Source organism: Marmota marmota, unplaced genomic scaffold (assembly GCF_001458135.2).
Source record: "Marmota marmota marmota unplaced genomic scaffold, marMar, whole genome shotgun sequence".
Classification (NCBI taxonomy): Eukaryota; Metazoa; Chordata; class Mammalia; order Rodentia; family Sciuridae; genus Marmota; species Marmota marmota.
Window position 1 is genome coordinate 3,331,863 of NW_025999895.1, and position 16,444 is coordinate 3,348,306.

Genomic DNA, 16,444 nt, shown 5'->3' on the forward strand with positions numbered 1-16,444 from the left:
GCTGCCTGGTCTTCCATGGGGAACGGCCTTGAAGCTTTACTTCTCTGTCCTTACCCACCTGTTCTAAGAGTTCACGGCCTGAAAACATTAGGGACATCAAGGGGATCACCATTTAAAGTTCCACGTTTATGCAAAAAATCATTCTGAAAGGCAAACTATCAGCGTTCGGTGTTTTGTTGTTTTCTCGTTTGGGAACCAGGGCTTGAACCCAGGGGCACCAACCACTGAGCCACTTTCCCACCCCTCTTTATGTTTAACACAAAGCCTTGCTAATTTGCTTAGGGCCTCTCTAAGTTGCTTAGGGCCTTCCTAAGTTGCTGAGGCTGGCCTCGAACTTGCGATCCTCCTGCCTTAACCTCTGGAGTTGTTGGGATCACAGGCCTGCTCCGCTGCGCCCTGCTGACTGTCCAGTTCTAACCCTGTGTGAGCTCACCTCACTTCACGCGGACCCACACATGAAGCAAAATGCTGCTCGATGAAAGGCTATTCCAAAACTCAGGAGGCGCTGGTCATTTAAGGGGATGATTTGTAAGAACTGGGTACCGGCCTGGGTTGTAGCTCAGCAGCAGAGCACTTGCCCAGCACATGTGAAGCCCTGGGTTTGATCCTCAGCACCACGTACAAATAAATAAAATAAAGGTATTTGTCCAACTACAATTAAAAAATAAATATTTGATACAAAACAAAAGAACTGTGTACAGCCTTCCTTTCCTTCCTTCCTTGTTCTGATTTTGTCTTGTGGATTTGGGGTCTCGAGTGTTCGGTAGTTTCTTGAGCAGGGCAGAGCCGAATCAAGACCACAGAACCCGCCTGGCATGAACCCGGGTCTGCTAACTATGTGAACAGCTTTTCTGCAGGTCCGGATCCCCTGTTCATAACCAGACTTAGACCCCTGAGAAGGGGGGTGGCGGTCAGAGCCCAGAAACGCTCCCGTCATCCACGTGCACTTCTCTGGATGTTTTCTAAGACTCTGTTAAGCTTTGGATGCAAAGTGTCCCCCAAAGCTCCTGTTCCCGCAGGAGTCTTCAGAGGGGGAGTGAATGGACTGTGAGGCTGCAGCCTAGTCGGTCCACCCTAGTTTGAATGGACTGGCTGGTGGTAACTGGGCAGCTGGGGTGTGGCTGGGGGAGGCGGGTCCCCTGCAAGGGAGCATCTGCCCTGGGCCCTTCCCCTCTCCCTGCTTCCTGACCCCGCCATGAGCTGAGCAGCTTTCCGCTGCCCCTCCCCTCGCCTCAGGCCCGGAGCAGTGGAGTGGCCGTCCATGGACTGAGGCCTCGGACACCCGAGCCCCAGATAAACCCTCCTTCCTCCAGGTGGTTGTTCTTGGTTGTGTTGGTCACAGTGAAGCTAAGCTGCCTAGCCCAGACTTAAGCCAGTTACACACAGTCAGGGCAGGCCAGCCTCTGGCTTCACACCGCAGGGCGCATCTCTTCCCACGGCGACGCAAATCCTTTGTCACAAAAATCACTGTAAAAACCGAAATCTCCTGAAGCATAAGTTACATATAATTCCCCCAGACAACATGCTCGTGACCAGCCGGGTGTGGAGAAGCCCGAGTCCTCGCCTTGCCTCTCCCTCACGGGGTCCAAGTCCCGCCCGGCTAGGAACAGGCCCTTGTCTTGCAGATCAAGGCGACGGTGATGGACGTGGAGTACCCGCTCATCAAGTCAGAGCTGGAAGCCATCGACAACAGGCTGTCCAGCGCTGAGACCACGCTGTTCTGGAACAGCGAAGGTACCCAGGCCACCCACTGCCGGGCTCCACGGGGTCCCAGCTGCCCACGCGGGTCCTGAGACACCCCAGGAGCGGCACCGGCACCTCCTGGCCTCCTGCCGCAGCTGCAGCTGTGCCAGGCTGGGGTCCAGAGCCCAGGGTCACTCTACCCACTGCCCTGACCCAAAGGGCCCATGGGTGTCACTTACACACAGAACTGGGCACAGGCCTCTTGGGGATTGTCGGGGGAGAGAGAACAAGCCCACAAACACGTCTCAGCCGGCTGCAGGCGGCCTGGAGATAGAGGAAGGGCTCACCTCTTCCCCGGCTGCTCCGGCCCAGGCGGCTCTGTAAGGAGGCTCAGGTCCCTGGGATTCTGCTCATGGCTGGAGGGGCCGGAGCCCAGGGCCGGGCTGCAACCCCAGGAGTCCTGGGTTCTGGGGGGAAGGCAGTCGGCTGCTCTCCTCTGCCGAGCAGGAGATGGGCTTGGGGAGCCAGCCGTAGCCCAGGGCCCCTGGAGAGCTGTTCCCGTCACACTGCTGTCTGCTTGTCTTCAGATGTGTTCCAGTACATCCAAGAGATGCGGGAGATTCTTCACGACCTGCAGAACAGGATGCAGAGGGCAAAGCAGAACACTGAAGGGATTTCCCAGGCCATGAAGGTGAGCGGACCCGAGGGCAGGACCGGGGAAGGAGACAGGGCGCGCAGGGAGGCCCAGGGCCAGGGCCGCATGTGGCAGAAAGCAGGGGACCCTGCCATGGAACGCCCTGGACGTGCAGCATGTCACTCTGGAACTGGCTTCTGTTCCCAAGTGCTGAGCTCAGCACAAGGGTGAGGACTGACGGTGCCGGGCTGGCACTAGAGAGAGGGATGGGACAGGCTCTGGCCCTCAGGAACAGGCCACGGCCCAGTACAGCGTCCGCAGCACTCCGCCTCCCGTGAGCCGCGGGCCGGACTCTCAGGACGTCCACCTCATCCCGTGGATGGCGGGCGATGGAGCTCAGCTCCCATTCCAAGTCTCCCGTGGTTGGTTTGCTGTGAGACTTATTTTCTGTTATCATTCACCTCTGTCACTTCCTCCCCCATCAGACGGACCCACTGAGTCCTGGGCGAAAACCACTGCCCAGTGCCATGTTTGTGTTTGATTCAGTTATCATTTGGATGAGGTAGGCCCCCAGGTAACCTTGTCAGAAGTCAGGCCGAGATGCCCAGGGCCCCAAGTAGGCGAGAGACAGAGTCACAGCCTCTCCAGGTCCTGCGCCCTCTCGCCCTCCCTCCAGGACTGGTCGGCCAACCCCCTGTTTGAGAGGAAGGACAACAAGAAAGAGGCCCTGCTGGACCTGGACGGGAGGACAGTCAACCTGAATAAGCGCTACACGGCCGTCAAGGAGGCCGGCGCCAAGATCCAAGCCATGGTCACGGTGAGCGCGAGGTCCTGGGGAGCCACTGGCCTGCCCCTCACAGAGGGCGGGAGAGAAGGCAGAGGTGGAGAGCTCGTAACGCGGGCAGCACCCGCCGTCAGTGCCACCGCAGCCCCTGTCCTTAACCTAAGACAGACTTTCCCTAGGACAGCCGGCCTTGGGGCTCTGGGCTGGGAAGCCTGACTCTTGGGGTGTCTGCCCTCCTCTGTCCAAGGGATCGGAACCCATTCCTGCCCTGCACAGAATTGGCACAGGGAAGTGACCTCCCTTCTGCACCAGCCTGTTCTCCAGGGTCAGGCTGCATCCCCCGGGTTTGCCATCTATGAGGGTGGGCAGCAGAACAGGCACGAGGTGCTTCCAGCCAGCACAGTTAAAGCCACGCGAGGGGGTGACACAGGCACCACGGGACGCTCCACCTGGGCACCAACAGGCGGGGGGAGCCATGAAAACTGGGGCTTTGCATCAGCTGGAAAAGAGAATTCCCTCCTGGAGTTCCAGACAGTATCAGGGCAGCTTGGGGCTCCCCGGAGCGTGTGCAGATGAACGGTGTGGGCTCTGATGGCAGGTCACATGCAGGCCCCGCCGGTCCCCTGGGAAGGTGGCCCGTGTGGCTCTTCTGGTGTCTCTTCCTCGTGGCTCTGAGGGCTGCTGCCCCAGGGAACGACTCAGCTGGACTGCCTGTCCTTCTGTCCATCAACCCCAGCCCCGCCCACCCACCTCCCTCAGCTCCTGCTGGCCCATGCACACGGCCAGGTCCAGGGGTGTGGTACTGGAGAGGACAGCCAACCCTGCTCTTCTCAAGTTGGGCCTCAAAGTGGATGCTGACCAAGGACAGAACCATTCAGAGTGGCCGTCTGTGCCACTGTGGGAATGAACAGATGGCTAGAGGGATGCCGGGGGGCGGGACAGGGTGGACACCCAGCAGAGATGGGTAGGGGTTGCTCCAAGAGGGCCTTAGGGGAGGGGGTGTCAAAGCTGATCCCTGACACCTGGCTGGAGGGGGAGGGAGCGGCCTGACACAGTCAGGCACCTCAGAGACGCTGAGGACAAGGATGGAGGTGGCCCAGGGAGTCCTCTGAACTGAACCGTGAGCTGACACCAACACGCTGTTGCAGGAAAACACAGAGCTGTTCAGAGCAGACACGTCGAGCCAGCCCTGGAAGGACTACGTCTCCTACATCGACACCAAGGTCCTGAAGGAATTCGAGTACTTCATCCGCAAGTCTCTCAATTACCTGATGGACAACATGGCCTTGGATGTAAGTGGTCAGGACCAGCCCCGAGGTGTGGGTGTGAGAGGGTGGGGGCGTGCACACGCTCTCCCCATAACACAAGGTGAGGTCTGGCTGGGAGACCATGGTATGGAGTTTCTTTTTCTAGATAAACAGATTTGCCAGGTGCGGTGGCGCATGCCTGTGATCCCAGCGTCTTGGGAGGCTCAAGCAGGAGGATCGCGAGTTCAAAGCCAGCCTCAGCAACTTAGCGAGGCCCTAAGCAACTTTACGAGAACTTGCTTCTAAATAAAATACATTTTAAAAGGGCTTGGGTGTGAGCCGCTGGTGAAGTGCCCCTGGGTTCAATCCCTGGTACCAAAAAAAAACAAAAACCCACAGTTATAAAAATCTGCCTATTAAAATCAGAATACCCAGTCACCTCAGTCTGCCAATAGCACAAATCAGCTGGAAAAAACCTAAATGGATCCGAGAGAATGGTCCTACCTGTGGCCAGGAGGGGCAGAGCAGGCACCGCTATCCCCTGCACGTGTTGGTGGGGACCAGGATCCTGCCAGCAACACTGGCCACGAACCTGCACATCCCCTGTTAGGTGGTGTGTTAACCAGGCCAGACAAGAGGGAGCCCTGGTTCACTCCACCAAGAGACGCCCCCGGGTCCTCCAAGAGGGTGACCCTCTCCCCACCCAATTCCCCTGCGTTATGGTGACTGCCAAGTGGCTCTGAGGCTGCCAGTAAGGCAGGTCAGAGCCCCCAGTCACCCACAGGAATAGCATGGCCCTGAGATGCTCGAGCCACGGAGGGCAGTAGATGAGCGCAGGTCCCCAGGGCTGGTTCGTGACTTCCTCGGTCCATTCTGCTGTGACAGGAGGCCAGACCAGGGCTTCCAGGAGCAGACAGGGCTGCGGCCACCGGGGAGCTTTGGCAACAGGAGCTGGGGGACGTGAGGGTGGCCAGCAGGGCTGAGTCCTCTGGTTCAGTCTTAGTAACCTGGGGACAGGGCAGCGACTGTCCCCACCCTCCACACTGATGACCCTTGCTTTATACTGAAACTTCAGTGACCTTCTCGAGGCCACACAGCGGATGGTCAGCAGCTGTGGGCTTGGGACCAAGTGACCGTCTCCCCAGGCACCGCCTCCCCACACAGCCTGCTCCTGCGATGCTGGGTCCCAGGGCCTGCGCTTGTCCCCTACTGAGAAGGGCATTCCCTCAACCTCACCTCGGACAGTGCCAAGGACGGTGCTGGGAGAGCCACGGCCCTGACTGCGACCCCTTGTTTCAGGAGAGTGTGGCGCCCCTGTTTGAGATCCACATGGAGCTGAACGATGAAGGGCTGACCTTCAACCCGTCGCTGGAGGTGGGCTCTGAGCGTGGCTTCCTGGCGCTGATCGAGGGCCTGGTCAATGACATCTACAACGTGGCCAGACTCATCCCCCGGCTGGCCAAGGGCAAGGTGAACTACAAGGTCAGTCCTGGCTTACTGTGGCCTGCCCTCTCCCTGTGTGGGCAGCCCTTGCTCTGGGGTTTAGAATGGCGCCCCCAGCTCAGCACAGTGACAGCAGTGGCCCTGAGGAGGGGCTCCGGCTTTCTCTCCCAAGGGTCCCCAGGACTGCAAACTCTCTCTCCCTCTCTCCCTCCCTCCCCTGAATCCGTCCTTCCCAAGGGGCCTCTGGTCCCCTGGGTGTCACTCCTAGCCGGATGTGGGGAATGTGGTCTCCGCTGCTCGTGGGTCCACTCTGGGGATCGCCCCGCCCTCGGGCATTTCCAGTCTGTGTGCTGGTGTTTGTGAACGCGCGTGTGCATTTTTGCCTGTGTGGTGAGGTGAGTGGGGACACAGGAGGACAGCGCTGACTCCCGGGGAAGCTGAGAACTCTTCCCGACGGGCGGGAGGATCTTCCAGACCGAGTCGGGCTTGTGACTTCTGAGTCACAGAAAGGTGGCATGCCTGGCCCCCGTGAGCACAGCAACCTGTCCCAGAGTTCAGAATGGCTCGCCACAGTTTGGCACACACAAGACAAGCAAGTGCCCTTGGAGGTGGGGTGCCTGGGGGCTACCCTCCACCCGCACCCGAGTTTCCCCAGACCAGTAGCCGCTGTGGACAGAGCTAGCCGCCCCCACCAGGGCTCTTATGGCACCCAAACACAGGATATCCCAGAGACACTGGGGACACGAGGACGGGATGTTGCAGAACTGAAGGGCTCTGTGGTACCAAGGGTCTCTCAAAGCCTGCCAGCTAGGGGCAGAGACAGCCTGAGTCTGACCTGTGCCACACGGTTGGCAGATGGCGGCAGGGTCAGGCACCCACAGCCAGAGGCCCAGGCACCCAGGCATGGGTGGCGGAGAATCCCAGGGGTGCTTCTGATGGGGCAGCCTGGAGGAGTTGGGGTGAGGGCAGACAGGGACGGAGCAGGAGACCTTGGAGCTGAGAGCATGGTGGGGTCCAGGCTGCCAGCCTAAAGTCCTAGGGACCTAGGGGACGGTGGCCCTGCAGGGGGACTGCTAGGAGGGAGAAGCCTGTCTGTCTGGGGAGCTGGCGCCACCTGGCGGCTGGAGGGAGCTCCCACTGGCCCAGCTGACCAGTGGGGTCCACAGTGCTGGCCAAAGTGTTGGGCTCAGGTACAGCCAGGGACCAACACAGTCATTGAGAAGCAGACCCAAGACGGGTGCCCCAAAGCTGAGACACGCACCCTGGGGCCCCCATTCCCACCCTGGGGCCCAGGTGGAGTTTCACACCCGAGGACAGACTGAGGACTGGCCCGTTACTCAGGACAGACCACTCCAGGCCGTGCCTCGGTGGCTGTAGGAACTGCTCCCGGAGGAAGCCTCTCTCCACCAGGGAGGTCGCGACACTGCAGGACACCAGAAGAGACAGAAAATAAAACCTGGTTCACGAAGACACACGCACCACCTTGGGACTCGCTGGTCACGTGATCCAAGTGTCTCTTTTTGCATACCACTTGAGTTGGATCTGTCACTTTAAACTGAAAAGATCCAGTCCAGCACAGGCCTCCTGAGCTCTGCTCCAGGCTCCAGGGGTAGACGGCTTTCCACTCCCCACTCTGCTTCTTCCCACCACAGGGCCTTGGCACATGCTGGGTGGTTGCCTGGAGAGCTGCTTCTCTTGCTCTCTGTCTGCCTGCCATCAGCTCTCCTCCCAGCGGTCATTTCTCAGGGGCATTCCCTGACCTCCTCCGCATCACACCTTAGAGCAAGGGTCAGAGCCAGCAGGTGTTGTTTCTGTGCTTCTTTGACGGAAGTCTGTGCCTGCACCTGGACAGCACACCACGTGTGGGCCCTCCTTTGCCCCGTGTCCACCCTAGCACAGGGCACACAGCAGGGGCTGAGTAGAATGGAACGAGGGAATTGAGGTGGGAGTCATCCGGGTCCTGGGGGCAGAAACCACACTGGCAAGTCTCCCCAGAGAACGCGCCGTCGTCAAAACCGTCCCCAGCGGTAGGAGCTGGGCGCCACTGCCCCACCCACAGCTGCTTCCAAGGCAGGGAGGGACATCTGTCAGGACCGTGGGCGGGCGGGCAGGCGGCTCACCCCCGGCCTCCCCCGCCCGCTTTCAGACGGAGCTGGAAGACCAGACGGACCTCATCGAGATGCGGGAGGAGCTGTCCGGCCTGGTCATCAACGCCATGAAAGAGGCGGAGGAGTACCAGGACTCCATGGAGAGGTACTCCTACCTCTGGACGGACGACCTGCAGGAGTTCATGCGGAACTTCCTCATCTTCGGGCACGTGCCCACGGCAGAGGAGCTGGACACTCGGACAGACATCACCACGCCCAAGACGCCGCCGGCCCTCACGCAGTTCCAGGAGCAGGTGTGCCCAGGCCTCCAGAGTCTCCCAGTCAAGGACGCCAGGGCTTGGTGTAAAGCCCGGTGTCACCCTTGAAGACATGGTCTCGCTGTCGTTCAGGTCTGCTGAGGCCCCTAGATCAGGGGACAGTCACCACCAAGAGGGTAGTGTGCAGAGGAGGGGTAGGCGTACCACGCAGGCCCCAGGCCCCGGGGCAGGTCGGGAGGTGGGGGAGCACGGGTCACGTGGGCAGAAGAAGCCCTGCTGCAGTCTGTGGGAAGGACCCGGCAGTCGGCAGGCCCAGGGCTGGCCAGCATCGTCCCCCCACAGGCAGGCCCAGGGCTGGCCAGCATCGTCCCCCACAGGCAGGCCCAGGGCTGGCCAGCATGATTCCCCCCACAGGCCCAGGGCTTCAGTGGCTGTCTTGAGTGGGCTGGGGCCACCCTGGGGTGCTGAGGGCAGGGGACAGTGTGCCTGTGTGGTGTTGGGGATCAACCCAGGCCTCAGCAAGCACTCCGCCAGGGCCGGGGTACCCATCCCGAGAGCCAGGCCCTGGGAGAGCCCGGGAATGGCTGCCTGCAGCCCAGCGCCCTCCCATGTGGGGAGCGCGGGAGGCCCCAGAGGTCAGAGCACCAAGAGGCACAAGGTCAGGGATGTGCCTAGCAAGGAGCCCCTCCCCGTGCCATCCCAAGGCACAGCGAAGAGACAGCCTGTGAGCAAGTGCCACCTGGCCCTCAGGGGGGTTGCAGCTGTGTGGTTAGAGAGCCCCAAGGAGGACCCGGGGTCCCTCGGAGCCTGTGACCACCTCTGAAGCTCCCAGCCCTTCCTGCTCCTGGTGTATCCGACTCTGTCCCCTGACAGGCCACCCTGAATGTGGGGCTAGAAGGCCCCCTGGGGAGAAAACACCTTGTCACCAGGATCCCCCGTGAGCACGCCTGCCGGGCAGCTGCCCTCTGCTGTCGGTGGCCGCTCCCAAGGTCAAGGGCGGCCGGCCGGCATCCTGATGGCCGGCGGCTGGTTTTCCAGATCGACTCCTACGAGAAGCTGTACGAGGAGGTGTCCAAGTGCGAGAGCGCCAAGGTGTTCCACGGCTGGCTGCAGTGCGACTGCCGCCCCTTCAAACAGGCCCTGCTCAACACCATCAAGCGCTGGAGCCTCATGTTCAAGCGGTACCTGAGCGACTACGTCATCAACAGGTGGGCAGGCACCCAGCCCGCCCTCCGCTGCCCACCCCGGTGGGGAGGCTGGGAAGGAAGCCAGGACATCCTGGGCGGGCCCTGAGCCACCCAGCAAGGGCAGGTTCCTGCAGGTGGTGTCCCCGCTGTCAACCCCTGTTTATGGAGCACTACAGTGTCCTCGTCGGACGCCAGGGAAACCCTGGGGGGCCCAGAGCCCAGCAGGGAAAGCTGACGTCAAGCAGACGCCCAGGAACTGAACTGCTGGCAGCAGTCGGGCTGTGACGGGCACGCTGACCAGAGAGGGTGTCCCACAGCCAGCCCACCCAGGCGGCCAGCAAAGGCCCCCGAGCTGCGGCCTCCAGCTGGGACTACCACATCAGCTCCAGCTACTTTGGCGGGGCCTGGGTGACATCAGGGGACCAAAGGGGGCCAGCAGCCCTCCTGCTCCAGGCAGGGCCTGGCGTGGCAGCCAGGTCCCCTCACCACTGTCCCCTCCTCTGGAGGGCCTCCAGTCCCTGTCCAGTGTGGTGCCCCGGAGCTGGGGGCCTGTCACCGAGGTTCCCTTGGTCCCTAGCCTCACGGACCTGGAAGCCTTCATGAAGGTGTCCCAGTTGGGCCTGAAGAAGCCGCTCAAGGAGGGAGACTATGACGGGCTGGTGGAGGTGATGGGGCACCTGATGAAGGTCAAGGAGAGGCAGGCGGCCACCGACAGCATGTTCGAGCCCCTGAAGCAGACCATCGAGCTGCTCAGGACCTACGGGGAGGAGCTGCCCGAGGAGGCCCACCTGAAGCTGCAGGTAGGCGCCCTGTGCCCTGGCGCCCGCCTCAGTGGAGACAGCGTCCCAGAGCACCAGGCAGGGGCACTCAGACCCCGGGGGAAAGAGGAGGCTTCCTGGAGGTCAGGGCCTCCGGTGCAAGCTCCAGGGTCCAGGGGTCCCATCTGATGGTCTTGTTGGGCTGAAAGTGTCCTCGTGTCCCACACCTTCTCCTGACACTGGGTCCACCATCAAGGAGGTGGAGGGAGACTGCGGTCACAGAGGACCCCTGGAGAGGAGGTGGTCAGGGAGCGGGGACAGAAGCTGCCCTCACACAGCACTTTACAGCCAATGGAGTGGTGGTCAGTTGTCAGCATCAAAGAAGGTGTGGGCAGCCTGGGCCAGGAGCTGGCACTGCCCAGCCTCCTCAGAGACCACTAAGGACACCAGCCTTCCCAGACCTGCCTGTGTCTCCTCCTCTCTCTCTCTTCTCTATGTCCTGTCCACCAGGCACCAACTCTGCCGGGCTGAGGCCTGCTCCCAGGAGCCACAGGGGAAGGACCCTGTAGCCCCGTGGGGTTGGTGGCCAGGGCCACCCTATGCTGTTGAGAGCCTGCCATGGGCCTGTCAGGTTGGGACTACAAGTGGTGCTCTGCCATCATGTCCTAGGCCCTCCGGGACCTTGTGAATGGGAGCACTTGGTCAGCCCCGCGGGGCTCCTAGGCCACACGTGGGGCCCCTGGATGTGAGGGCAGTGCCTGAGCCCCTGCTGCAGCAGACCCTAAGTTGGTCCACCCGGGGAAGCAGGGCGGCCCCTCCGTTTGTAGGCAGAGTTCACAGGCCAGGAATCTGCTTGCTTCCTTTAAAACCTTTTATGGTTATAAGGGCAGCGTTTGCCAGGACAGAGAACAGCCATCCTGGAGGGGTAGGGTCGGGAAGGAGGGCAGCTTCCTGGGTGCCAGGCGGCAGGTGAAAGGGGATGGGTAAGTCCTACCTTGATGGTGGTGGTCACCCAGATCGCCACCTGGGGCAAGACGGCAGAGGACCACACACCCCCAAACACGCATGCTCACACACGCGCGTGTGCATGTGATTCAGATAGGAAGGGGGAGGGGAGGGGAGGCTCCGACACCCGGGCAGCAGAGTGCACGGCCCAGCGTCCACGGTGTCCACGGGGCCGCTTATGCGGCTTCTCATGAGTCTGCGATCATTTCACAACAGCAAGTTTAGAAAAAAAGCAAAAGGAAAAGACCCCCTGCCCTGGCCCCGCAGGAGCTGCCCGAGCAGTGGGCCAACACCAAGAAGCTGGCCATCCAGGTGAAGCAGAACGTGGCTCCCCTGCAGGCCAACGAGGTCGGCATCCTGCGGCGAAAGTGCCAGCAATTCGAGGTATGGTGACGGGGTCAGGGCCGGGCTGGAGTGGGGGCAGTGTGGCTGTGGCCCCTCAGGGATGCCAGGCTGGGGTGGGCCTGGGCCAGCGCGTCTGCACCGCTCTCCTGCAGATCAAGCAGCAGGAGTTCAGGGAGAAGTTCCGGAGAGAGGCCCCCTTCTCCTTCAGCAGCCCCGAGCCCTACAAGGCCCTCAACAAGGTAGGTCATGGGGAGCCAGCTGCCGGCCTGGACCAGCCCCGGCCCTCCTCCAGCTGGCACTCCTGCACGTCCAGAAAGAGCCTCAGCAGGGCCTGCCTCGGGGCCATGCACGCGAGTGTGCATGCAGGTGCATGAGTGTGCATCTGTGTACGTGTGTGTATGCGTGTGCATGTATGTGTACGTGTATGTAGGTGTGTGCACGTGAGGACATGTGTGTGCATGTGTACATGAGTATAGGTGTGTGCGTGTGTACACGATCGTGCATACATGTACATGTGGACATGCAAACTGGAGCGTGCCCCCCCACAGACCTCCACGCTGTGTGGCAGTGCCTAGAGCTGTGCTTCAGGCCCGTGCCCCAGGCCGTCTCACAGACCTGCTGTCCCTCAGCCTGGCATCACCTGGCTGGTCCCGTGTCTGTCCCGTGCTGGGCCTCGTCACCCGGGCCTAACACTCACTTTCCATCCCTGACCCCTTCCTCTCTCTGGCCCACCATGTCCAGCCAGATGCCAGGATTCCTACATGTCCCCACTGCATTCCCACTGCCCAAGTCCATGGTCAGTGTCCAATGTAGAAGTTCACAGGTCCGTGGGGCTGGCTACCCACTCAGCCTGGGGCTCTGTGGGCAAGAGCAGGTCAGGTGCCCGGGGCCCAGACGGCTGCCTCGCTCAGCAGCCACTCGAGCTACACAGACACGGACGCCAAGGTGTCCAGTGGTCACCTCGCCTCCCCTGCCCTGAGCCCTGCTCTTCTGCTGCCCAGCTCTGAGGCCCGTCCTTCCAGAGGGCTGGGGCGCTCCCTCCTCGTGGCATCTGCTCACACTCTTTCCCTCCGACCCCCAGAGCGGTCCATCTGCAGGGCCCAGGCGGAACTCACTGGAGAGATCTGGGGGAGGGGGCACTGACAGCCATGTGATCAAAGCCACGGCCTCCAGTGAGTGACAGGGCAGGCTGGGCCCTGACATGCATGTGCCAGGAAGGCTGTGCAGGTGGTGTGCCCACATTCAGGAACCAGCTTTGTCCCTACCTGTCCCATGAAGCTGTGCACCGTGCAGATGTGTGGCGGGGACACACACACACACACACACACACACACACGATCGTCCCTCAGTACCCAGGGGGATGGGTTCCAGGGCCTGTGGGTGCCAGATTCAACAAGGCCAAGTCCCTCGTAGGAACCTGCAGTGTCTGCACAGAACCCACGCACACCCCTGTAGGTCACCTCTAGACTAGTGATCAACCAGATGCGTTGTAAGTGCCTTCAAATAGTCGTCACACTGCAGTAGATAGAGAACTGACCAGGAAGCAGTAAGTCTGGACACGGTCAGTGCATGTCCAGGTTCTCTCTCTTTTTTCCAAACATCTTCGGTCTTCCAAACATCTGGATTCAACTTGGTTGAATCCCAGGGTGAAAACCTGCGGGTGTGGAGGCTGGCGAAGACAGCGGCACTTGGTGCCAGGGTCTAGGGCAGTCTTTCTCCTCCCTGGCCTAACTAGACCTTCGGACTGTCAAGGCCAGCCAGCATCAGTGCGTCACTTTTAATAAGATAAAAACACAGTATGGAAAGGGGGGCCTGGGAAGTCAGAGGGGACCTCTGAAGAGACCAGGCACCTGCACGGTTCGCCTAACGCCCGGGCCAGGCCTGCCGAGGTGGCCCCTTCCCGCGCTCCAGAGCCAGGGCCGGGGCTCGCAGCAGAGCACAGTGTCTGCTGGGGCCCTGAGTGGAGCGCTGTCCTGGAGGACAGTGTCAGGACACGGGGGAGGAGAGGGGCAGGAGAGGGGGCTGGCACCGGCCCTGACGGCCCCCGCCGGCCCCTCCCTCCCCAGCAACAAAAGAGCATCGCGGCCATGGAGGACATCATGGAGGCGCTGTGCAAATCCGGGAGTCTGTTTGAGGTCACTGTCCCTGACTACAAGCCGCTCAAAGCCTGCCACAAGGAGGTCCGCCTGCTGAAGGAGCTCTGGGACATGATCGTCATGGTGAGTGGCAGGGGAGGCAGGCCCAGAGACACCAAGGGGGGCTCCGCGTGGGGCTGCCCGGCTCCAAGGGGCTGCTCTGGGGCCTCGGGTGGCAAGAGGGCGGCAGCTGGTCTCCGGGTCCCTGGGACGGATTGTCCTCCAGGGCACCCTGCTGCTTATGGGACGGGCGTCCTCTGGCCTCTCTCTACTGCTGTGCCTCCTCCAGCCACCTCCTCCTCCTCCTCTTCCCCCTCCCCCCTTTCCTCCTCCCCCCTCCCCCTTCTCTTCCCCCCTTCTCCCTCCCTCCCTCCTCCCTCCCTCCTCCTCCTCTCATTCTCCCTCACATCTCACCTCTTTTTAAAGGCGTTGTAAAGGTAAGGAACGCTGCATGTCTTGGTCCCTTCAAGCTGCAGCGGCCACACACCAGGTGGAATGCTGTGCTCATGCACAACAGTTAGTTCTTCCTGTTCAGAGGCTGGAAAGTCCAAGGTCAGGGCAGATTCAGTGTCTGATGAGGGTGGCTTCCTGGCTCATAGATGGCACACTGTCACTGTGCCTGGCACGGTGGAAGAGGTCAGGTCTCTCAGGAGTCCTTTATTAGGGCACTCATCGCACTCAGGAGGGCTCCACCCTGGGGTTAATCAGCCCACCCACCATGGCCTCAGGGTGAGGTCTGAACACTTGAACCTGGGGTTTGGGGGCGGCGGGACATAGGCATCCTGATCCTAGCACGCCAGGTCTATTGGAAAGACCTGTGACTTCCATCTGCGTTTCTACCAACTCAAGATGATGGGCCCCTTCCCATGTGCTCACTTGCCCTCTCTGTCCTCTCTGCAATGAGCTGCCATCGGTTTTTCCACTTTCTAATTGGACCTTTTTGTCCTTGTCTTTTACTGCTGAGTTTTGAGAGGTTTTTGTTTATTCTAGAAACTGGCCGTGGGTCGGATGTGTGGTTTGCAAAGATTCCTCTCGGTCCTGAGCTCACCTTTTAACTGTGACAAAACCTATTTTATCAGCCTTTCCCTTCATGGATTGTGCCTTCAGTGATCAATAGGTTGATTCGTTGCCTCCATCCCAAAGACATTCTCCTGTGACTTCTTCCAAGAAGTTGTCTGTCTTACACTTAGGTTGAAGCTCCAGATGTAGGTGGACCCTCACAGATTGGCATATGGACGTGTTGGAGCCCCAGGACTGTTGGTGAAAAGCTATGGGTCCTCCCTCCCCTGAGCCTGACTCAGCTGGGCGGGGTCTCTGTTCTGTTGTGCTGATCTTCATGCCTGTTCCTCGGCAGAACCACCCAGGGTTGATTACTGTACCCGTCCAGCCAGGCTTGATACCACGCAGAGGAAGTCCTCCCACTTGACTTTCTCTGCCAAGGTTGTTTAATATTCTAGGAAACTTTGGAATCAGTCTACTGTGCCGAGCCTTCTCATCCATGAACATTGTATGTCTCTCCATTTATTTGGCTCCTGTTTCATTTCTTTAATCTGCATTCTGTGGTTTTGACATAGAGACCCTCTACATGACTTGTCACGTTTACACCTCAGTGTTCATGTTCTCTTTGAAGGGATTGTGAATGGCACTGTGTCCTAAGTGTCTGCTCCCTCTTTTGATCTGGCCTATGCAAATGGGATGAAGTTTTGTGTTTGTTTTCACCTGGGGAACTTACTGAACTCACTTTGCAGTTCTAGGGGTTTTGGTAGATTCCTTAGGGATTTTCTACGAAGACAATAATGTCGTCTGCACCTAGGGACAGTTTGGTTTTCTTTTCCAATTTTCATGGCTTCCTATTTCTCTTTCTTGCCTTTTTGTGGTGTCTGGAACTTCCTGTGCTATGTTGCATAAGAGTGCTGGGTTCAAACATTCTTGCATGATTCCCAGCCTTAGGGAAAGCACTTTACTATTATGTGTGGCGTTAGCTGTAATTCTTTAAGTCATGAAAGTTCTTCTCTGTCCCTGTTATTTTCAGTGTTCATCATGAATAGGTCCTGGATCCTTTCAAATGTGCTTTCTGTGTCAATTCATGAGGTTGTAGGACTTGTCTCCTATAGTCTATCTGTAGCCAGGCGAGTGCTTCATCTCTAGGTGTCTGTCCCCAGACGTGCCTCAGTCCTCCTAATAGCGTGGTTCCTTTAACTCCCTTACCCCTCTGTGCTTGAGAGGCCACCCCGCCACACAGGAGCAGCGGTGGCATGGGGACTTCTTCCCTACTTGGTTGTATGTGATTTCCTGCGTCCCCAGCCTTCCTTGAGCTCCCCGAATTAAACTCCAGTAAAGTCCCCCACCCTTTTTCTCACCGCCCCCCGCCCCAGCTGAGAAGCTGCCTGTCTGCTCTCTGGGTCTCATGCCCCAGAGCGGCCAGGGAAGTGGCCTGCCCTCTCCTGCCATCGGAACCCACCTCAGCGACCTCCTTTCACTGCTTATCTGCCGTGACACGCCCAGGGGCTCTCAGCTTTCTGACGGGAAGGGAACCCGCAGGGCTGCTCCATCTTGGGAGAACTGGGGAAACGGGCAACTTGTTAAAAACCATAAACAGCCTTTTTCATGTGATGCCAGGGGAGTGGGGATTTAGAGCGGCTGGGGAGGGGTGGTATTTGGGGGGAAGAGGCCATGCAGGAGCCTGGAAACCCGCCACGGGAGCAGGTCCAAGCGGGGTCTCCTGTGGCAGCTCTGTGGGCTGATGGGCAGCAGGAAGGCCGCGGTGAGGCGAGACTCAGCAGGTGAGGGAGTCAGGCCCAGCTGGAGGCCTCTTAGCCCACGCGTTCTCCGCGTGTGTATGCGCGGGGGGGGGGGCC

General features: G+C 59.9%; 1 protein-coding gene across 1 annotated transcript in view; it reads left to right on the forward strand.

The window, feature by feature from the left end:
* Window positions 1-16,444, forward strand: part of Dnah17 (dynein axonemal heavy chain 17) — a 95,986-nt gene that overhangs the window by 18,514 nt on the left and 61,028 nt on the right. The window contains exons 14-24 of the mRNA XM_048796640.1: window positions 1,626-1,734; window positions 2,271-2,374; window positions 2,994-3,134; window positions 4,250-4,393; window positions 5,648-5,830; window positions 7,938-8,192; window positions 9,195-9,364; window positions 9,921-10,143; window positions 11,374-11,490; window positions 11,604-11,690; window positions 13,518-13,670. Of these exons, the coding sequence (XP_048652597.1) occupies window positions 1,626-1,734; window positions 2,271-2,374; window positions 2,994-3,134; window positions 4,250-4,393; window positions 5,648-5,830; window positions 7,938-8,192; window positions 9,195-9,364; window positions 9,921-10,143; window positions 11,374-11,490; window positions 11,604-11,690; window positions 13,518-13,670 (1,686 nt within the window). The remainder of the gene's footprint in view (window positions 1-1,625; window positions 1,735-2,270; window positions 2,375-2,993; window positions 3,135-4,249; window positions 4,394-5,647; window positions 5,831-7,937; window positions 8,193-9,194; window positions 9,365-9,920; window positions 10,144-11,373; window positions 11,491-11,603; window positions 11,691-13,517; window positions 13,671-16,444) is intronic.